This window comes from Aythya marila (genome assembly GCF_965140915.1).
Source record: "Aythya marila genome assembly, chromosome: 12".
In the NCBI taxonomy this organism is placed as follows: domain Eukaryota; kingdom Metazoa; phylum Chordata; class Aves; order Anseriformes; family Anatidae; genus Aythya; species Aythya marila.
This window is the reverse complement of record NC_139053.1, coordinates 8,965,985-8,989,377: the sequence shown is the minus strand read 5'-3', so window position 1 is coordinate 8,989,377 and position 23,393 is coordinate 8,965,985. Positions and strand designations below refer to the sequence as shown.

The following is a 23,393-nucleotide window of genomic DNA, read 5'->3' as shown; positions in this document are numbered from 1 at the left end:
ACCACGCCCCCAAGTGTATAACCCCGCCCCCTGTTCTGTGGCCCCGCCCCCTCTCTTCCCGCCCTCCCCCTCCTGACAGGAATTTTACCTCAGGGTCCCCCGCAAGGGTGCGTGAGGGGGCAGCTCGCTGCTTTCTGAGCTGTTCTACAAAAATAATAGAAAATGATGATTTTTTCTCCCAGTTTTACCTCACAGCCTGAGGGGTTCACCCCTTTTCCCCTCAAAAAATGTGTTCTCACAGGGAAATTAGGACATGAAAACAAGGCAAAGGCTGATGTTTGGGTTTTTTACACCACTAATAGGGTGCTCCTGGGGCTCCCCAGGCACCCAAGGGTGCACAGAGGTTTTACCCGAACCCATGAGCTCAACGAGCACATTCAGTTCCCATATAACGCACCCCAACAGCACCGACTCAAAAAAATGCGAACACAACAAGTAAAAACCTGCAGACTCTTTTTATTAAATTCTCCCATTTCATCTGTACAGAAAAAATGCACATTATGTTCAGAATCTCAGTAACATCTCAAAATTACACAGCATGAACATGTAAAAAAAAAACCAAAAAAAAAAACAAGGAACGGCCAGGATTTTATACACAGAAAGGAAAACAATTTACAAAAAAAAAAAAAAAAAGTCTTGTTAATGTCACATTTTTTTTTTTAAAAAGAAACAAAACCTAAGTTCAAACAGCTTTTGCTGTACAATATGAATTCGTTGGGTCTGTTTTGTACACTATTCGGGGAGGCTTGCAGTATCCCTACACACTACCCAGAGCTCACTACGTGCGCCTGCGTGATCCCCTCTTACCCTCCCCTACCAACACCTCTAATTTCTCTTTTTTTTCTTTTTTTTTTTTTCCAGTCCAACACAAACATTAGTCACAGTTTCTGATCACGTCCATTCAGCACAAGTGTCAATGCATAATCTACGGGCGAAAGTCACACTTTTCCCTTTTCCTCTATTTTTAGTATTTCCCAAGCCGACAGCTACACAAGCACTTCTATTTAGTAAATATACCGGGGACGGGGGGGGGATGTGGTGGGATTTCTGGGTGTAACGATCCACCCAGGAATATCTTTTGCTCTTGATCAGCTACAATATTAAATTCAGATGTTCTGGAAAGAGAGAACAGCGAGCAGCTTCTCCCCAGGATGTGGCAATGGATTATATTATTATTCCTCCCTGTCCCACACAGGCAAGTCTGCAGGTAGCATTCAGGAACCGTTGGGTGGATACGAAGCAGAATCCTAACAGTATAGGATAAAAACAGCTGTACCAATCTAATTCTTGGTTTTTGTGTGAGAACTGGATCCCCTCACACAGAAACTCATGAGTGGAGGTGAGCCTGCGGTTTTGGCCTCCGAGGGGAAGGACTGCACAAAGATCAGTACCTGGCAGCTGCTTTTAAGGTTTAAAAGCCCATGCTCAGTAGCGTGTTTTCACACAAACCACCTCTAAAGCTGTTTTGAGTCCGCAGAACGGTATTTTAATAGGGGCAGAAGTGCTCAATGAAATGTTCTGATTCCACACCACGCTCATGCACTCACGCACACACACCTCAAAACTACCATTTTTAAACAAAGCTGACAAAGTTAACAAAAAAAAATAAGTACTACAATCTTCTTGCAACTAAATAATAAAGTTGTGTTTTAACAGAAGTCACCATCCAACTTGAACACACTTCCTCTACAATGTTATCAGATTCAAGTGATCTCTGGCTTATCACATCGCTTCCCCACGGTACCCCCCATGATAAGTTCCCATATTGCTGCATCCTTCGTTCCTCTCCCTTATTTTCATACAATGAGCTTACTGTGGATTCTTTCAGAGCAATCTTGACAGTATTTGCATGGATCTTTACATGCCAGAATCTGGGTGAAATGCTTACATTTTATTACAGGATTACTTGAGCTCCATCAGGGATTTTTTCAACCCTCTTCAGTGAGGCAGACACAGCTGACGTTACTTCAAGTGCCAGGAATTTTGTTCCTACCCACATCAGTTCCTACAACAGCCTGAACGACAGAAGCAAGGCAGGAGAATCCAACATTGAAATGAAGCAAAAGGACTTGATTAGGCCCACTAGATAACAATAAATAAGATTATTTCTTAAGGTCAACGAGAATGCACACCAACAGGCTAGCTGGAGCGCAGCAATGAGGTGCACGTTGTGCACAGCCCTCCTTACCCACGTCATCTAAACCCATGCCACCACTCAGAAACACAGCTGAGCCCTCACCTCAGGAGGAAAACTGCCCCTAGCAGCAGCTCTCATCTAAACCAGGAGAAGGAGAAGAGACTCACATGGCTGTATTGAATCCTGCACCGAGCAGTAAGGGTCAGAGAGAGGAAAGGGCACGCTGAGTCCTACCACACCACCACTTGTGGCTGATCACAGTTATTTCTAGCACTTTCCATGGAATCACATAAGTAAAAAGGCTTCCTTAAAGTCAAGGCAACAGCACAGGTTTGTACAGCCATTGATTTCCCTTCCCGCAGGGGAAAAATGTTACCTGCAGGCAAGATGTGCTAGCAACAGCACCAGCAGGTTATTTTTGGAAGAGTACTTGTGTGGGTTTCTGTGCTTTTTGAGACCTCTGGATTTTTAGGCATACACATGAATAGGAGGATAAAATTTCCAGATAGGGATTGGTAAATTTCTAGTCAAAGAAATAAAAGAAAAAAAAAAAATCAAATTTGGTCATTAGCAGTGTTAGGAGGCCTGATTTTGAAACATGGGGTATAATGCTTAGAGATAAAATGGCCTAGATCATCTGACCAGTGTTACACTATAAAAGGTGGGTCTTCACCCTAACAGCAAGGAAGGACGTCTGAGGGAATCGAGCAGAAATTCACTCAATATCCCACCTTTGCTCCACAGGGCCTCCTGGCACCTCCGCTTGCACTGAACCACGTTCCCTGGAGAGACTCTGCAAGAAACACCGCCGACTGCAGACCCCTCACACATAGCACTGGTTATGACTAGGCACACATTTCAGGGAAAAGCATCTATTCTAAACCATTTAGGACAGCTCTCTAACAGAGCTGTCTGTTTTGACTAACGATCCTCAAGTGTCACAGCAAAACACGTCAGCACAGTCTCCAAAGCCTGCAAGAATAGAGGAAGCTTGGTTCTTGTACCTCAACCTTCTCCAAATTAAAAAGAAAGCAAACAAAAACCAGAAAGCCAGAAAGTAAAGAAGTTACCTTCAGAGCAAAACATGATTTACATTCAGAGCTACAGCTACAAACCTACAATTTTCACTGCAATGCCATTTGGAATTTAGTGGAAGATGCTACTTTTAGACAATAAACCATCTTAATTAGGTATTTCATCAAGCTAACCAGGTTACAAAATGCCTTTTCAGAAGTTATTTAGAAGCTTCAGGAGGTTAAAAATCCTCTGATAGGAATTCAGTTATGCCTGACAGACATTCAAGAAGCAGGGCTTGTGCCACGCGAGCAAGACTGCACAAAGATTCCACTTCCCTTCCAGGTAGCTCTGCAAACACACCTCGACAGCAGTCATTTCACAGCACTTGGACTGTCACACCAAACAAACCACTTTTATAACTGCCAAACCATCATTTGTGGTGTTACACACCAGTGCTACCTCGAGAGATGTGACCAAATGTCCTTTTGCTGTTCCAGTTCACCTTTACAGAGGGCCAGCTAAGGTCTACTAGCACCAGGGAACAGGGGTGTGAAAAAATTCAGGTTTCACTTCTGTTCTACCTAAGAACTTCACTGGAATCTATCACGTACACATTCTCTGCTCAGACTTCCTCTACTGCTTGCTTTATGCTCACAATACTTGGAGACAGAAGGGCTCGTGAAAAATTTGCTAGCATAGCAAGTCTAAGAGCGCATCGCTAACAGTTTGCTGTCCATCCTCGGAGTGGGATGAAGGGGCGTTGCGAAAAGCTTCTTTGTACACCTTTTCTAGCACTTCTCAGAGGCAGCAAAAGCCATCACAGTATTTTGTATGCGCCATTCTGTACATGCAGCATCAAGAGCATCAGCTGGTCCACATTCCAGAAGGTCTCAATACCCTCTCCCTGTTCTTCTAGAGACCACTACAGGGAACTGGGAACGTCAGATCTTACCTAGCAGTGCACTAAGTGGGAAAATAAAGTCGTGGTTCAAGCATCAGCCCAAGTTGGACAGGTTCAGGCGCATGATTGTTTTTGCAGCACGCACAGGGGAGCGCATTGAAGGGGCTAATAACGTCCACCCTGCTGTACAGGCTGACTCGTGCGGTCACCTCTGGGTTTCACCAACATATTCAATCAATCTCCTTGGGTTTTGGGCACTGCACGTGGCTTCTGACCTCCACTCCTCCTCGTGCTCAAGGAACAAAGATGACGGCAGTGGGCCACAACTACAGGTGCAGCATTCACAAGACACCTTCTCTGGGCACTCAGGTACGAGTATCAGGTTCTGGAAGCATAACTATAGAGCTGAAGTGTGCACACTGATGTTAACTAACAAATGTGCCATTTCCCTTATGGATCCAGACATTTCTGCCTTTCACACAGTACCCATCACCTTCCCATCCTCTCCTGCGTAGCCTTTTGGACCAGCACCCACATCCTACATCCCAGGAAACACCAGCCACTATCCTTATCAATTGTAGTTGTGGAAAACCTAAAAACACTCTTCAGTGCTACAATACAAACGATCAAGACCCAGACAGGTCAGCTGCAAACCCCGGCACTAGCCCACGAGGAGCTGTTTCACTGGGTATGTCGAGTGATCAGTCACATCACTGACAAAGCACTGTCCTGCCAGGGTGTCGGTACCGCCGGAGAGAGTTAATTCAGAAGGGGAACAGCTTAGCAGCAGCAAGGTAAAATAAAAGGAGTGTTAACATTTTACTTCATCATCACTAATACCAAGGTTGGCCGAGTTAACTGATCCGGGCACTCGATGCCCTCTGACAGCAGCACTGCACGCTACCGACAGGCTCTACGTGCCTCGTGTCTACACCGTGCCTTTGATCTACCGAAATACAAGTTGTACAGCTCACGTGAGGATTTGATCCTGGTCAGTATTTTATTCTATCTTGCGAGCGGCAGAGGAAGAAAGGGAGGACATCTTTTCAGCCAAAAAAAATCCACAGTAACAAAAGCAGAATATTCACTAGATGACACCAGCGACTGGCATCCTTAGGTTGTCCAAGACTATGCTCTGAAGATGCTTTACATAAGATGAGCAAGATGTTCGAAACAAGGCCAACTGTGGTGTAAGATGCAATTTACCCTTAAATTTCCTGCCTCGATTTCACCCAGCCACAGAGGATGACTATATTTCAGTATGAACCATTACCTAAATCATGGTTGGTATGCAGATATATGTCTTTCTTTAAAAATTTACTTAAAAACTGCTTGAGCTGCAGGTCATATCAGTCTGATCTGGAGAGTGAAGGCAGTTCCAACAGTACAACAGAGACTTGTCTACAGGCAGGTCAACGAGAGTCTGCTAACAAAGGGATAACAAAAGCTGCTGGCTGGGCTGCCAATGTTGCACACAAACTTTCATAGGATGAAGATGCTGTGGATGAGATCCAGGATGGGAAAACTGAGCCAACACCTGCTGCTGTTCTAATTTTTTTTTTTTTTTTTTAATTCTCCTCTCATGAGAGGGGGTGGGTAGACTATACAGAGGAGGGCTGTACAAAACTGGGCACTGGGCAGGCATTTCTTCAGCAGGCAATCCAGGCTCTACCTGTCCTTGAGCTCTCTTGTCACCCGCTTGGTGATGCGTCCACACATCAGGCCGATCAGGAAGAGTACACAGATGCCAACCGTGATCACAGACAGTATGTAGTTCTTGGACGGAGAGGTCATTACTTGCATGGCAAGGTCAGAAAAGCCTTCCGCTGGGGCAACCTGGGGGCGAGAAGGGAATAAATGAAGCGGGCAGCACTTTTTGTACGACTCTCAGCCTCGTTATTTATCAGGGTTAGTGTCTGCTACTGCTGCGGCCTCCCACCACAGTCAGGTTTGGCTTGATCCCCAAGCAGCAGGCCTGTTGTGTGTCATGGAAAGGAACAACTGCTCAGGAGACAGCTTTACAAGCAGGAAGCTCTGCTGACCCCGTTTCACCGCCCCAGACCTTCACCACAGGAGGCCAAGCCCCGCGTGCACAAAAGAGACTTTGATTCTGTACCAGCACAAATGCATCCCAGATGTGGAGACAAACACAAATACACGTTACAGAAATATAACGAGGCCTGATTTCTATTTTTTTCTGGACTAAAACCTCAAAATGCTAAACTTCATTCAAAGGCAAGAGCTTCTCTAGTGTTCAGGTTTTCAATAAAACAGCTTGCAACAGAAAGATCCAATGCCAAAAAGCGAGGGGGTTTTCTGAGCTCTGTCACCTTTGCAGCATAGCTCCACATTTCGATGCGATCGTTGAGGCGTTTCTTGCATTCGGGCTGCAACCTCACACGCTTATCTTCCAGGGCTTCCATTAAGCAGGACATCTCTGTAATGGGCAGAAGAGGGTGTTACAAAACAGAAACAGGGACTTCAACAACATGCTGCGGAAGGGCTGCTGCAGAGGAGCATTCGAGCATTTTAGTTCTATTAAAGGCTGAGAAATTTGAGACTTTTTTTTGAGAATTTTCACTTCTAAGAAGATTAACATTACATCTTGAAACTGTAGTTCATGCGATTGACGTGACATTTTAGAAAGTTTCATAGATTTGCACCTTCAGCAAGCTGTTCTTTTAATTGTGCCACTGTCCTTTAGTAGTCAAAAAGATCAAATTCAGCTCAGGAAAGTCCACAGTGCGTCTGTCTCCTTTGGCTTGTTAGGAGTTTCTCTTGGTCACCAAGGACATTTTAGAAAGGTTTCACTTCCTACATTTTCGTAGTCCTTGCAAAGGAAATGGGATCACAACGTTTTGGGTGCCTACTTCACACGTTCTTTCGTAAGCTCACAGATGAGACACTGGCACAATTTTTTTTGTTGTTTTATACTTCAAATGCCTTATTTGAATAATGCCTAATGGGATGCTTTCTGCTTTGCAGCAAAGAGTTACTTAATTCATAGCAAACAGGCTGTAAATTTAAACTAACTCCAGACTTTTTCAAACAATTGTCTGCAGTTCAAACACTTGGCGGCAGATCCCTCTCTAGGCTACAGGCTTCTGCATCTCTTCAGTGCAAAGACATTAGAACACACATCAAAAGAACTCCGACAAAACGGGAAATAAATAAAGGATATCCAGAATTTCAGAAGGGCATCCGGTAACCACCACGAAAGATAACAGTCAGGAAAACATTTCGTTGCTATTTTTAATGACCAACTCAGAAAGATGGAAAAGGTCAGAACTTTTTAACCCAGCAGTTTTTCTTAAAAAGCCATATGTACCAGCTAGCCAGCTAACATAATAGCGGCAACAGCGCAAGAGTTTTGACTTCAAACATGAAGAGAATGGGTTAGGAAATACCAAATAAATTATATTTATTTCAACTGGCTGGAACCTGTTGAACTTAGTCCTAGAGGACTTGAAACAGTTGATGAAATTGCAAAGCCTTAACAGCTACGTGAACTTAGAAAATAAAGATTACCTATCCTCTGTAATATTGGAAAAGAAAAAAGCGATATATTCAAGCAGAGAAGAAAAGTAAGAGGATCAAAGGACTTCGGTTCAATTTTATCTGTCAAACACAGCCAAACAAAGGAAGGAGCCATGGACAAATATTGACGTGAACAAAGAAGGATCAGGGGGATTGGCTGAGAATAAATCTTGTGAGACCAAACTGATTTGCTTCTGTAAGAGAAGCAGCTTAGTTCCAGTGAAGCTTTTGATACAGTCTAATGTAACGCTCTGATGAGCTTGAGAGCTGTATCCTGTCTGAGGCTGATACAGGCCGGAGATAAGCATCACCGAAAAATTGAGTCCACTTAGTCCAGCCCATGCGTAGTAGGAGCTCGTTTTCAGCAGGATTTAACTGAGCAGGGGTTTTACAGGAGGGTTACGGATCTGGTGTCACACTTTTTTCAGTAATCACATGAACATAAAATATTCTCTTTTAAAATGGCAGATAAAGCTGCAAGAATATTACATTAGGATCACGGAACTGATCCCGCCTTGGGCAGGAGGGAGAACCAAAACGTTTCTTGATACACCCCTCAACCAGTGGCATCTACCACCTCTGCAGCAGTTCCACCTCATTACCCACAAAAGACCAGCAGAAATATCTGGTACTTAAGATAATGCTGGCAAGAAAAGGCAGCTTAAGGCCCCGAGGACTCAGAGGTTGCATGAGTAAAGCACGAGTACTTACGGCGCCCTCTCCCCGGTGGAATAGCAGCACAGTGGTGCTTGATGTCTAGGGCACAGGCTGTGTGCAGCACTGGGTCCACAAATATGTCTGCTTTGCTTTCTTTCAGCATGTTGAGCACTTCCTGGGGAGGGAGAAATTACAAATACATCTCAAAAAAAAGGAGAGAACAAAACAGCATCGCTCAGACTGCTCAATGTTTCTGACAGGTGCTCCATTTTTTAAATCTAGGATCATAAAGGCGACACTGCCGCTGGATAAGGGTACAAATGCTGGTCTAGGATGGATCAAATGTTTCTGCTTTTATAGTTACGTTTGCTAAAACTGCCATATTAATCTAAAATGCAAAATCAATTTTTGCCAGGGCTACTTCAGCTGGAATTGAAGTAAGGTTTCCTTGCCACAGGGCTGCTCATACAGCCCTCAAGCACAGGCAGTGCTGAGGCCACGCTCAGCGTTCAGGAAGCGTGCAAGGGAGACACCAACAGCAAACAGATTAACAACAAGAAACTTTAGCAACTCTAACTAGGAAAGGATCCAAGCCTGGAATTGCCAAGTGAGTGCTGTACGGCACAATTTTCACTGGCAAATTGAAATTTCCAGAACTCTGGCTTCACACTGACTGTAACGTGGCCTGGGCTGTGATCTGGAAAAATACTTGAGCACCAACTTCTGCAGGGACAGGATGCCTTTCAGAGCACGTTCAATTTACTTCCTTTACCTTCTTGCACATTTCAGTTTTTATTTTCAGCAGATTGACTTTCAGACATTCTTCCACCTGCCCGGTCTGCTCCTGAGCTGCTGCTTCTTCAGCACACAAACTGGAAATCTATTTTGAAAAAGGTGTTTTAAGATGAGAAAGTAGTTCATGACAATCCTGTTTCTTGTAGCACACTGATATCTCAATACATTAGCTCATCAGAGTGTACAGCCAGAGAACAGGAGCTACTTTACCCCCAAGAATCCCCTAAGCCAAACGTGAGCTGGCTCATTCGATTCACACACCCTTTGAAACCGAACAGCAAGAAGTCAATGTTGCTGTACTGAGAGGAAGAGGAGGAGGCAGGGAGGAAAACAGCACCGAAATACTGTTATGGTATAAAATAAGCAATATTCGAGACCTGGCCTATCTAAAGCTATTAGAAGAGAAAGGTCAACAATCCGACTGTATTCCAGTTAAGGCTGACAAGACCAGAGAACAACTGCCCACCATCCTTCCACCCATCTTTTTTTTTTTTTCTTTAATACAACAGCAAAGCAGTATTTTTCCATAGTGACAAGTACTGATGAGAAAGGACTTTGTTAAACACCAATGGAGTTTCCATCCTAAATAAGCAACTGCTGAGCCACTTTTCCTACCTCATCCGAACAGTGCATCTGGAGCTGGGGATCCAGACGATAATCAAGAGCTGATTCCTGGATTATCACTCGAATTTGGTCCTCACAGTCTGGAGAGAGACGCTATTAAGCGGAGAAAGTCATTAACCCATTCGATCACCTTTATTATCATAAATCAATCACCTGGCATTTCAACCTATATATTCTATAACACTGAGTAGGAGCATAAAAACTCATTTACGTGCAGACTATCGTATATACTGAACACACCACGAGTCCAATTTTAATACATTGTTCGGTGAGAATTGCACAGCACAATCCTGCAGCCTGATTTTCATACATCAGCTCTACTCACCTGGTCTGCATATTTCAGCTTCAGGCAGGAGATGACTTGCCCCTCCAGTTCTGTATCATCCTTAGCCCTGTTCAGGATGTTCTGGCAAAATTTTGGTATGTCTGCTTTGCAGGCCTTCCTGAGCACTGGGTTTAAACGGTAATCTAACCAGGAAAGAACACAGAACTTCATTAGATGTCTCAGATCACAGAACGTAACAGTCCAAGAGAGATTTGACAGAAGTTTCCTGGATGTCATTCTTTTTCCCATAAATTTAATTTTGGGGATAAAATAGTATGTTCCCACTAATTCATTTTAACTTGTGAGGTAAGTGATGCTTCAGGAGTAAAGCAGACCTAACAACACGTGCTGACCCTCAAGAACTTGGCGGAATAAAGTCTGTGTGCACTGACAACTGGGAAAGAAAAAAATGAAGCCAATACTCTTCCAGCCATGCAGAAAATTCAACAGCTCAAAGGGCAGCTAGGCATTTTCAAAGGGGGATACCTGTGTTCTGGGTGATCTGGCGCTTGGTTATCATTTGCTTGCATTTAGGATCCATCACTTCACTGTTCTTGTTTTGCTTCAAACACTGCAGCATATTTTTTGAGTCTGCCTCTGGACAGAAACGCTGCAAAGAAAAAAGTCCAAATTTCACCACAAACACTTGAAACAGCAGGAGCTCACAGATTGCAGAACCACACACCCAAGCTGGAGGCGCACACAGCTCCCTGCTCCCCAGCCCATCTCCAACTAGCCAGAGCAGAGCCACTCTAAATTGGCCATGGGCGTGAATACAAATATCTGTGCTTACAGAGCAAGCACTGAGCCGCACAGTCCTGACTAGCTTTTAGGCTGCAGCTTGTGTTGGTAATATCAAGAGCAATTTGCCTTTGATTTTTTCCAATTCTTAAGTTACAGCACATCTTTACAAGACATGCCCGTTTTATCAGATCCCATATCAAGCTGCTTTCATTCCCCTTTATTTTAGAAACTGGAAAGGTAATCCGTTAAGTCCAGACACACTCTGGTGCTCTGCGTAAGTGCTGGCTGGATGAAGTGACAATAAAATACTTCATTAGTAGCATTCGGGGCAAGTTAAGACCACAGATAACCAGAAAGCTGAGAACAAGTCACTGACATTAACTTGCCCATTCCTGTCCTGAATGAGATAGCCAGAAGCTAACCAGCTTATCCACAATTCAGACCACATTATTTGTTTCTTCTGTTAGAAACCAATTCTGCAGCTCTAAGGTAAGGCTGGTGCATTTTCTAATCCTCACTGTTTCAGAGAGGTTACAGGTCTTCCTTTAAAAGCACAGACCTGCTCTGAAGAGCACCAAATTCTCAAGATGTTGAGAATTGCATGCTTGATGAAAATCTGCACACGCCAGGTCAGCAGTGAACCGACGATGTTATTCCTCTCTGTAATCATAACTTCTCAGCGTACAGGCTTTGATCTGATATTTAGAGGACGTAAAACTAAAAGAACCCCTAAGAAACCTTTGCCTGATTCAGAGTCAGGAATCTGATTGCTTTGCATAAAAGCAATTGTCCTTCTGAAACAAACACAGCCATTTTGTCACAAGTCTTTAAGGGAAGTTTAAAACAGATAGTTTAAGACACTAGAAAGGCTCTCATATCCCGACCTCCCCCCCAGATCAGCACACTATCCATCACCTTGATCATCTGCTTGCAGACTCTCATGAGCGTGTAGTCCAACTCCGGATCCATCATCTCTGTCTCCTGCAGTTTAAACACCTTCTGGTGGCACCGGGTGCTCAGCTGCTTCTTGATTTCTTTCAGGCATTCGATGATCTACAACACAGCGTTACAGGCATGACGGAGGCACCGTGGGCAGGACCATGCCATATGCTGCTCCAAACCCAGCTACGTGCTCCCCTGCTGGCTCACCATCTTCACCTGACTTGTGCAGCTAAGTTTACGATGCTAATATTTATCAAAAAAGCAATTACCAGGGCTGATACCCACCACTTGTCTTAAGCTCGTATTTTCCCACAAACTTAATGAAACAAAGGCCACCTGGACCTGTTCCAAAACCCCAAACCTCTTCTTGAAGATTACACCCAAGCAATCTTCAGCAACATTTGCAGTAACCGGCAGCTAATAGCTTAAAATCAGCATTAAGTGAGGGATGCCTTGCTCACAGCACTGCATTCCCTCACTATTAATGCTTTTGAACTCGTAAAAAAAAGTTAAATGCTCCAAAACACTGACAAAAGACTTCAGTGATATCAAAATGAAAACCTAAATCTGCATTCAGAGACAAAAAAAATGATCTTCACAAGTTTCCCGAAATGAAAGCACAAATTAAAGTGTAAATTATTAATATGATCCATTACCTGAGCATTGCCATAGGGCACATTTTGGCAGTAATTCTTGATGTCACTTTTACAAGCCTCATACAGTTCTGGTTCAAGCCTGATATCCTCGGTCTGCAGGATAAATTACAACACAAACTTTTCACTAGGAGTAATAATTAAAAGCTTAAACAGAGTCCTCTACTTATAAAAAGGAATCAACTGTCCCAACAGGCAGGTTGAATTTAAGGCTCTTAGAGGTAAGAAATAGTGTCAGTGGGAACTCAGCTACACAAATCCATAAGTGAATCAGTTTTGTGTGGTGGTGTTTGGTGTTGTGTTTTTTTTTTGGTGGTGGTGGGTTTTTTCATTTGTTTTAATGCTAGAGAAAGTCTTCTCCATTTAAACCAAATTCCAAAGCTAAGAAGTTGTTTTCCCTGCTCCTCCTAAAATGGCATCAACACAAACGTCTGAGACAGCTAAAACTTTTCAGGTGAAAGCCAAAGGAAATTTTCATAGCCAACCATCTGTTGGGTGATCTAGAGAATGTGAACGAAGCTCCCTGCTTTTAGTGATGCCCACCACTTAAATTCTTCCATGTGAAAGCAAGAGCACTGCCTCTTCTGCTACAGGCCTACGAGAGGTGAAGCTCTGACATCCGAACTACCAGATAAAGCCCTCAGGTTTCTTGCTGTCAGTACTGCAGCAGGAAGCTAAGAGGCAGCCTCGCATACTAGAACAAGCACTATTCCTATTTATCCACTGAGCAACTTCGAGGGGCTAGAGTCAAGGTGATTCATCTGTTCTTGTTGCCTCAGTCTGCAAAACGAAGCTCGTATTCTCTCCTGGAGGACTTTAAGGACATCAACACATGTAGCACATTGCTATTGAATGCCCAACATCATCATTTCTAGCTGAAACTCCAATGACCACTCAGCTTGCTTTAGCCTTCCTTCATGAGACTATAGATAAGGCACTGAAGTAGACAATCAGTATTTTCACTGTGAAGGTCAATTGAGCCTGGATTTGTAAGAGAGGAGCGGAATAAAAATAAATTAGATACATCTTACAAATGAGCTTCATTATTTTTTTTCCAGGGTGGACAAGCTAGGAAACTCTGACTACAAGACCTTGCTAGAAGAACAGGCAGGCAAGAGTTTCATGCATGCTTACCATCTCCAGCTCCTCAACGCGCAGCTGCTTGCGGCACTTCAGAGACACCCTGTGCTCCTTGGCATCCTGCAAAGTATCATTGCGCACGGTTGTGCTCAGACAGATCACTACATCCACCCTGCAGAAAAGACAAGAAGTTTTTTTTAACCCCTGTACTCTCCACTTCGATCAACCAGCACTGGTGTTGGAGCACCACACCAGAGAAATTTACACCAAGGATCTAAACATAAAAGTCCTTCGGGATCTACGGCTACTTCTAGCCTGGGTACAGCTCTGTACAGAGTAACTGATCACGATTAACCCCCTAAATTGGATGATATCTAATTGGGGTTTAAATCAGCAGGTGCAGTAATATATTCCAAACCCCACCACACTCCCTGTACAACAAGACCTGCCCTCAAGTCACTGGGCACTTGAGAAAAGCCTTATTTAGACTCAGAAATGCACGATGAAGGTGAATACCTACATGGATGGCACTGCAAACCATCCTTTTGCGTTATGGGAAGGGCATCTCTATCATAAAATGCAAATAGCCTTGCCACCCATGAACAGGATCAACCTTGTGTGTGATTTAGCCTTACATCGCTGGAGAAGGATATTAAAAACTTCCTCCTGAAATGAACAAGCCAGCTAAAGCAAGTGCAGTGTTTTCTTTTTCCAGCTCAGCAACTGAAACATTGGTAGCCTGTATCTCAGAGGATGATGGATCTAGCAAGGATATAGAGCATCCTGGGACACGGAGACCACAAATTGTGATTGCTAGCTATTTTCAGAGCATGAAAAATAATAAAGAGGAAAGCTCATATGCAAGGGTAAAGCAGAAGTACTTTAATAGAGGCAGGCAATGCCTCTACCTTAAGCATCTGCAGGACAGTTACTAAGCAAAAACACAAAAAAAATCAGCCTTCGGAGGAAGTCCAATGTTTTCTGTCACATGAAATATCTTGTAACTTTCTTACATATTTATACAATCAGGATGCTGCTTAGTTAAGCACTACTTACTTTTTTTTGATGTTGGGGCAAAGCTTCAGCACATCCTCCTTGCAAGCCATTTTAAACTTGTACGAGAACCTAAAGTCTTTCATTTGAACCTGCAGGAGAGAAAAGAAATTAGAAGTGTTGGTCACCTGGAAGGAAAAAAAAAAAAGTACATGCTGCCTGAAAGGACACTTGTTGAATCACACAATCAGCAGATGCTTCTGGCCACAACTTATCCACGTGGAAGCAAGGGGGATGAAGAAGCTGGGACCCTGCCTACCATATGCCAGGCTGGAGGACGGCCTGGGGATAAACCAGCTCCAGAAGTGACCCTTTATGACCAGGCATGCAAGTACAGTTGTCTGAACTCACAAAAGCAACTTCAATACAGCTGGAAATCAATCTCAGAAAAGGAAAGGGTTTCATAATTAGCTAATTCCTGTCAACACCCTGAACATACACAACCAGTTCCCACTGATAGCACAGAAAAGCACTACTCACCAGCTGGAAATGAGTAACTCCGATGGCACATTTTTCGTTCATTTCCTTCTGGTGTTTGTTCTGTATTAGACACTCCATCAGGTCCCCAGAATCAATCTGGTTATCTGCAACCTCCTGAAGGACACACAAAAGGCTTAAAAAATGAGCTACTCCCTCCAAGTCATGATTTTTTACACTCCTTTAGCCCACTGCGACCAGAAAATAATTGAGAGCAGTGGAATTTACAGTCTCAGTCTCATGAGCTTACACTCACCATCAACTGACCATGTAGCACACAAGCATTTACAGATACAGTTCAGAAAAGAATTGTTTCAGACGCATGCATGCTTTACACTCATGAGAAAACAATGCAGAGACTCAATGCCTGCATGAAATATTACATTTAGGTGCCTCTACTGCTCTGTAACTACTCAATCCTAGAGCAATGTAAGAAGCTATTTCAGCAATGTGAGCAGCTGCACACAGAGGAGTGGCTGGACGCAGTGCTCGGGGGCAAGGGGAAGGAAAAGCTTAATTTCCAATCTACTGTGAAGAGTAACTTTAAAATTGCCCTGTAATTGGAAATCTTCCATCTCCAGCTTTTGTGCTGGGGCTCTGACAACAGCAAAAGTACCACATGGAGGTAAGAATTCCTGTGTTGGTCCCCCCCCAGCCCCCATCAAAGACTTCTGTAACTGCTTACTTCTGATTTTTACCTCTGGAGAGCAGAAAGTACGTCAAGAACTAATAATACAACCTCTAACCTTTCCCTCAGTGCTCTTTCCCAAAGATATTCAGACTGCTAAGCACTCACGTGACAGAAGGTCTGGATAATGGGCTCGCACGCTCTCATCAACAAGGCTTCGATTTGAATGTCCTGCAGAAAAAATGCACTATTTCATTTCACAGTAAATGGACAAGGAAAAAACTATGAAAAAAAACTGTCACAAGTTAACTGGAGCCAGTGTAGAGGGCCTTTGTTCGGCTGCAATTCAGCCAGCTCCACCCTTCAGTTCTGGAAATGCTGGAGTTCACTGCTGCCAGTAATGTGGCAAATGCACGACAAGCCTTCCGGACTAAGGGACAAGCTTGGCCTCCACAGATTAAAAACTCACTGCTTGGATAATGTAGTCTGTCTCCTCCAAATCGGATACTGCAGCACCAGAAGGCACCCTACACTCGGGTAGGAGTTAAAAATTAATGGTAGTTCTGAGCAAACCATTTTGTAATGCTGGAAGGAAGTGTCCCCTAGGGCACAGTGTTGACTGAAGAGGTACAGGGAACAATTTGGTGCAAGACAGTCAAACACGCAGCTTCCGAAAGCAAACAAAGCTGCCGACCTCACTGAAAAACCCTAAGCGACAAACCTGGTAGTTATTTCCTGCAAAATATTCGGGACCCAGGGGGAAGTTGCAACATGGTACTCAAAATTACTTGCAAGTAGAACAAAAAATGAAGTCCCAGAAACATTTTCCTCATCCATGGAAGTGTTTAAGGCCAGGTCGGACAGAGTTTTGAGCAACCTGGTCTAGTGGAAGGTGTCTCTGTGCATGGCAGGGGGTTGGAACTGGCTGAGCTTTAAGGTCCCTTCCAACCCAAGCCATTCTATGATATTTTGACTTGTACTAAAGGCGACTGGGTTACCTGCTCGAGACATCCTAGCTTCAGTGCCACAAGCTACTACAGGCTGGTGATGGCATTTCTCCTGCTTACAATCCTTAACTGCTGTTCCATTCTCTTCCTCAAGAACCTCACATGAAAACTAACACTGTACAGGGTAAAAGAGATGGCCTCTGCTTAATCTCAGAAATGTGCATTTCTGCAGCTACCCTTTTCTTTTTTTTTTTTTAAATAGTGTCAAAATGATATTTTTAACCAAACGTGCTCAACTCTCTCCTGAATTGCAGGCTGGGAACTGCTCACCTCAGACTCCAGCTCAGTAAGGTTTCCCACTATGTCTCTGCAATCAGACACCAAGTCGTCAAGATGGTCCTGAAGGCATTCCAGCTCCTATTAAAACAGACATTTCAGCGTGCGGTCTGAGAAACCAAGTTCAAAATTCAGGCTTGAAAGTGCAACACATACAAAACTGCCTTCCTTTTCATAAAGTCTTAAATCTCATTTAATGCTGCCCCTGCGACTGGCACTCATAGTTCAGGCTCCTAAACGCTCAGCACCATCTTCTTTCCTACCTTTGCCTTTTACAGTATCATTTGGTGAAAAGAATCAGCAGTCCTGCAGCTTTACTTGCGCAATAAATGGAGGATTACAGGCAATATCCCCAGAATCTGCACTCTGGCAGCAAGTGTTAGACCTGAAATGCTGTCAATACGCTGATCTTTCATTTCTCAAGGAGAAGCCTCCCAAAATAGCATATTATGTGAAAGCAGTAAAACAGTTGCTTTGAGCCAGTATCGGTATTTTCTTTTTGATTATTAACAGTTCTGAATACGGGGAACATGGTATTTTTCTATCTGATAACAACACGTTTTTCCTATTCAAATGAAAAATATGCCAACAATTTTTCTTAAGTTGTACAATTTTTGCATGTTGCACAAACGCACCAGTTTAAATTCCCCAGACTCGGTGCTGGTGGATTTTGTTTAGGTTTTGCTTTGTTTTACAGGGCAGCGGGTATGTGCAGAGAGTGACTGAGAGCACCGGTCTAAAACGTTGCCGCTGTTCTCAGAAGCCGCACGAAGCACTTTCACTTCTGGAATATCACATTTAGTTTGCCCTTTGCATAACCTTAATGAGGAGTTAATTACCCAAACTTCCAGTCTGCAATAGACACTTCAAAAAGTCAATGGTGTATGCTCTGCTGCATCTGCTGGCGAATGGCTCCTTCCCTACAGCTATGCTAGGGCACAGCAATTTAACATGAAAGTATTTGTTGAAACTTTGTTAAAGAGCAGCAGATGTTAGCCCAGCTCTCTATAAACACAGGAAGCATGTCAGTATTTGCCAAATGGGAACGGGATAAAGTTTATGTGGGAAATGTCAAGCTTGTAATAGAGTATTACAAATAAGAGTCAGGGTGGGGTTGCTTCAATGAAGTCCTTCTCGTTAGCTGTCCCCTTTCCCCATCTCATTCCTCTCACGTCGCTGCAGCTGTGCTGTCGGTGCAAAGCTTCTTCAGACGCCCTCAGTCTCAGCCTAGTGTAGTTTATGTTTCAAACTGCATGCATTTTTAATAGAATCTGGGCTATAAAGGGACAACTAGCTACGAGATGTTCCTTTATCCCGCCCTCCTCGTGCCCTTCCCACCCTCCTGGCTCTGAAGACGAGGCCGCAGCCGTGCCGTGCACAGTACCTGCCCTGTCTCTGTCTTTTCGCTGCACCACTTCCCCAGGTCTATCATGCACTTGTCCTGCAGGGCCGGGTCCAGCTTCACGTCCATGGCCCGCTGGTGGAGGATGCGCTGTACCTCCGCTCGGCACTCCCGCGATAGCTGCAGAGAGGGCAAAGAGCATTTAGCACACGGGGTCTCCAAACGTGTACAGGACACTGCTGGGTGATTTAATTGGAATGACCACAAAATGCCCGGCCATCCGCAGTCCCAGGAGTCCTCCAGTGCTCAGCACGAGCTTGCTGGGGCTCACATGAGCCATCAGCCTCTGGGAGTTTGGAGTTTTGTCACGCCTTTCTTTCCATCAAAGGAAATTCAAAAGCAAGAGAAGGTTTAAGATGTCAAAGCAGCAAAGGTCCCTAGATTATCTGTTGCATCTCCTCTTCATTCAAAGCTACAAGCTGCTTAGGGAGAAGAAAGCCAGAATGGCTTTTGGTCCTCAAGACCAAAAAGGGAAGCCCAGCACAAGGCAGCGTAGTCCAGCTACAAATTCCTTTCAGCAATCCCCACTGCAGCATAACAGAGCCAGCAATTGTCAAACACTGTCAAAGCTGAGGAACAGACTAACAGTAGAAAATTCAAGGGATACTGCTGCAGTGCTTGCCAGACCTCAAGTGCACCGGTCAAAGCTTAAAACGTTACACACAACTTCCAGGGCTTTGGATCTTAGCTGGCATTTCACAGACAGCACCGCAGAAAGTAGAGATACAACCTCTAATGAGCTTGCTTTCAAACACTAAATTTCAAAATGACAGCTGCTCCCTTGGCCTACTTTCTAAAAGAAAAATACATTTAACAGCCTTTTCTCTCTGATATTATTTGCAGGGTGGCTATTGATTTCTTTGGTCAGCACTAATATAAAATGGAATTAAAAAGTCTTAACTCAGCACGCTAAGCAAGTGCATTAAAAAATATTCCTACAAGTGAGACGCTTTCAATCAATACTTGACCTCTGCCACAACAGACCTTTTATACCAAACTGTAGAAATTAATTTTTAAGCCAGCCCATTGTGTAACCCCAACTCCTGGGGGCCATGTACAGTACAGTGCCACAAGAAACGGAACAGAGAACCCAGCTGCTTTCAAGGGAGCGTCTTGATAAAGGCACGAGAGGGCAGCAAACTTGAAAAGAGTAGCTCTGAACCCAACCAACGTGACGATGGCGGATCTCCAGACTGCAGGGCAGCAAGTCAGATCCCTACTGTCTTCTTTAAAGGCAGCATAAGCACATTTACCCGGACAGTGCGCTCTGAAGAATTGAAAGCGTGCTTTATATCAATAGGAAGAGTTTAACAGACTATAATCTGAAGTTGCACTCAATTCCAAACTTAATTAGAAACAGCTGAGGAAAGCTGGGCTTGGGAAGGCCTTTTAGCATAAAACCCATTGTGCTAGCTATCTGCAAGGAATCACATTACGCTTTGGAAAGAGGAGGGAGGACTGGCTGTGTCTGTGCAGACATTCACAAGGAGCTGTCAGCACACAATTCCCCCTGGGGGCAATTGGCCCATCTCAGCGTGATCATTTTGCCTTAGCAGAACAGTAACACAGACCTTCAGGGCACGCTCAAGAAGGAGCTGGGCATCTGAACTAGCGCAAGAAATGCCCGTGGTAAAACTTCTTACCAGCTCCTGAGAGTTCTTGCAGTTGCAGCACAGCGAGTCCCACTTCCACATGCAGGTTACAACCAGCACATAGCACAAATCAAGCAGCAGAAGGCTGCGGCCAGCACTTACCCTCCTTCCCTGCTCCTCGGTGCGGTAGGCATGCCTGTACAGGCAGGAGAACACCGCCCCCGGGGGCATCAGCTCACTCGTCTCGTTCCAGCCGTGGGTATGGCACAGGCGGGAGGCGTCTCCCTGACACTTGCGGTACAGGACCGTGTCCAACCTGCAGACAGAGAAGCCACCACTAGCACTTCCATTCCTGGGGCACCTCACACGCTCCAACCTTCAGCCTTTCTCATTCTGAAGTGCTTTTGAGGCAGAAAAATCCACCTCAAGTTTCCTACACCACCACATCATCTAGCAGCAGCACCCAGCCAGCTGAACCACCTGGTGGCAAAATGCCTGCCCAGCAGTTTGGGATCAACTCCGTAGTCTTGCAAAATTACATCAAGATCTTTAATTACAGATCAAATCTTCAATGCTTCCCATTCTCTTCTACCTCATGTCAGCCAAACGCTGACACGTGAAAAAAGAAGTCATCTCCTTGACGTGCCACAGCAGCAGCGAAGTGGGTGCATGCCGTGTTCTGCTCGTACAGTATCTTACATTTACCTTGCACTGCTGCCATTTTGAAACGCCAGTTTCATACAAATCTGAGCTAGATTAATTATTGTCTGCTCCGGATCTGTGCTAACTGCAGGCTCAGCCGTCCCTTACTTTTGCATACAAGAAAACTGCAAGAGCAGATTTCTTAAGACAACTCCTACTTAGATTAAAACTAAGGCAGAGATTGCCAACTTCCCGGAATGGAAACCTGATTTCTACAATGCTTTAGAAGGTATCAAAGTATACCAGCGGACAAAATTATACTGACAGCAATAAAAGTAGAAAGAAAACCATGAAGATCTCTATTCTGAACATCTACACTAGGCATCGAGTACAACAGTTTCAGGGAACAGCGGTTAAACAAGAAAGGCGAACCAACACTGCCCTGCCTGCAATATGAATTATCTTTATTCCCAGCAAAATGCAAATACTCATTTTTTGCTTTCTTCCAATCAAAGTGTGGCTCAAATAATATTTCCAGCCTCAGCTGGAAACATGGCAGAGGCAGGAAAACCAGTGATGAAGGGGAAAAACAGGAGGAGGAAAAAAATTAAGTATTCTTGTCTAGCTATGGAGGCAATTATCGAGATGACTAAACAAGCAGCCACGAAGCCGTAGGTTCTGTGGTCCGTGAAGCTTCTTGTGTTTTAGAAGCAGAAGATCACAGAGCATATCAGCTCTTAACTACCGGCAGCGCTGCCCACAGGTACCACTGGGACTCAGATTTTCCTCATGTCTGATTTGAATGCCCTCTGCAGCAACTGCAGCCCACAGCTTCTGGCCTTGCACTCCCCTCAGGGTCACTGAGAATCATTGTTCCATCTCTTGCAGAACCCCCCCATTTGATGTACTCTATTTCTTTACCTCTCAACCTTCTTCAGAAGAAAAGCCAAACGTTTATTTTTTTCCTCGTTGCTCATGTTTAACAAATTTATACCCCACTTGCAGTCATCTTAACCCACACAGGCACAGGGGGCTCTGCAGATATCTCAAAGCCCTGCTGTGTTTTGATGAAATAGATGGAAAAGTTGTGCTCCAAAGGGAATCGTGTCCACTCTGCAGGCTGTAATCACACCTAGACAGTTTCAAACAAGGCAGAAGCAGGAGACCTCCTACAACCACAGCTCTGTGACATTTGGTAGCTTGTTTTCCTAACTCCCCTTTTGTAGCACACAGCAGATAATTTGGCTGCCTCCTACACGTAAAGTGACCTTCACTGTGGCCAGAAAAACTTCTTTTAATGAAAGACGTGTTGAATTTCAGAACTCAAACTCAAGGCACCTCCTAGGGCCGCACCATTTCTTTTAAGTGTATAAAAAAGCCTAAGTGGGCATCACCCTTACTTTTCCTCACCAGCTTTTGCTTTTATTGACCTAGGCAGGTATTGATGCCCTACAGACCTGGCACAATTAGAAGTTCGCTCTCATTTCAACAAGAACAAGCAATGCTGTTTGGAAGGGATTCCTAACGCATCCAAACACTAAACACAAGCAGCAAGCGAGGACACTGTTTGTTTTACAGTACTCACTTCCAGTCACGAGATATAAAATACTGGAGCTCCAGGAGCCTATGCTCACAGTCCTCCACCATCTTTTCTGTATATAAGTGCTCCATCAGGCAAGACAGAATCCTGCAACCAGAAGAGAAGGAGTTAGGCAAGGGACACGATCATGTTGAGCTCCCTTGTAGCAGTCAGCATTGCCAAATCAGTCTTCCCAACAAGCCATAGATAAGACACTCGAACCCTGTGAAGATGATCTTTCTCCTTCAAAAAGAGGACGTCAAAAACAGCTACATACCACATTTACACCCTCATGTTTCCCCTTTTTAGTTATCTCAGCAAAGCTGACACGTAACAAAACTGTAAGGGGTATTTTAGAGAGAGCCTGGCTCAGGAGATGATACCCATCAGGCCCAAGATGAAGGAGCCGTTTGGCTCTGCAGCACGGGTTTGCTTAACCAGCCTTTCAAGGCTTGCTGCCTCTCTTTGTGATATTGCTAAAGACTTATGTAGTGAGGGAAATTAGCACATCAAGCATTACAAATGTAAGCCTGAGAAATCTACGTCCCTCAGCAGCGCAGACCGGCTCTGTTACGGGAGCGCTGGGCCTGCTTACAGGGCAGGGAGGGAGGCAGAGCTTGGTTCACACCTCAAACCCTGCGGGAATGGCAAGGACTCATTCCTGGCCTGGATTTAGTATCTACACCACTCAGCCACGCAGCCTCTGAGGGTGCCCAAGGTGACCAGGAGCCCGGTGTAACTGCGAGCCACCTACATGGGGTCCCCGGAGCGGATGTGCTTGCAGGCCGTCTGTATGACCGACTCGCAGGCCTCGTTCAGCGCGCGGTCGATGCGGTAATCTGCCCCGGGGTCGGTCTCCTGGATCAGCGTTTGGAGCTGGAAGAAAGAAATTGTGGACAGGGGAACTCAGTGTAACGCCCAAACCTTTCTCGTGCCTTGATGGCAGCCGCATCCTATAAAGCTGACAGCAGGCATGCGAATTTGTCACATTTCCATGGCTATTACCTACTGCTCTAAGCTGAAACGCAAACCAGTGTTTAAAGTACAGCTGCCGAGCTACAAACAAAGCCGAAAACATTTCTGAATTGTCTAGAGAGGACACCAGACAAATACGGGATGAAATGTCACACCCCATGAAGCAGCGTCCCCGCAGGGATGCCCACTCGAGCTTTTAGAAGCCAAAGGAACCACAATTGGACCTATAGGACAAAATTTATTAGCATATTATTTATTAGCATATATAAAAAATAATATAAATAAATTATTAAAAAGCATATAAATTATTAAAAAGCATATAAATAAATTATTATTTATTAGCATATATC

General features: G+C 44.4%; 1 protein-coding gene across 1 annotated transcript in view; it reads right to left on the bottom strand.

Moving 5' to 3' along the window:
- Positions 1-440: 440 nt before the first annotated feature.
- GLG1 (golgi glycoprotein 1) overlaps positions 441-23,393 on the bottom strand; it is a gene marked incomplete at its 5' end in the record, with an annotated part of 66,167 nt that continues 43,214 nt past the window's right edge. The window contains 18 exons of the mRNA XM_082769732.1: positions 441-5,891; positions 6,386-6,492; positions 8,304-8,424; positions 9,022-9,129; positions 9,660-9,761; positions 9,994-10,136; positions 10,480-10,603; positions 11,653-11,790; positions 12,336-12,428; positions 13,467-13,584; positions 14,469-14,557; positions 14,946-15,059; positions 15,739-15,801; positions 16,848-16,934; positions 18,238-18,375; positions 20,010-20,163; positions 22,075-22,176; positions 22,823-22,944. Of these exons, the coding sequence (XP_082625858.1) occupies positions 5,724-5,891; positions 6,386-6,492; positions 8,304-8,424; positions 9,022-9,129; positions 9,660-9,761; positions 9,994-10,136; positions 10,480-10,603; positions 11,653-11,790; positions 12,336-12,428; positions 13,467-13,584; positions 14,469-14,557; positions 14,946-15,059; positions 15,739-15,801; positions 16,848-16,934; positions 18,238-18,375; positions 20,010-20,163; positions 22,075-22,176; positions 22,823-22,944 (2,091 nt within the window). The 3' untranslated portion in view covers positions 441-5,723. The remainder of the gene's footprint in view (positions 5,892-6,385; positions 6,493-8,303; positions 8,425-9,021; positions 9,130-9,659; positions 9,762-9,993; positions 10,137-10,479; positions 10,604-11,652; positions 11,791-12,335; positions 12,429-13,466; positions 13,585-14,468; positions 14,558-14,945; positions 15,060-15,738; positions 15,802-16,847; positions 16,935-18,237; positions 18,376-20,009; positions 20,164-22,074; positions 22,177-22,822; positions 22,945-23,393) is intronic.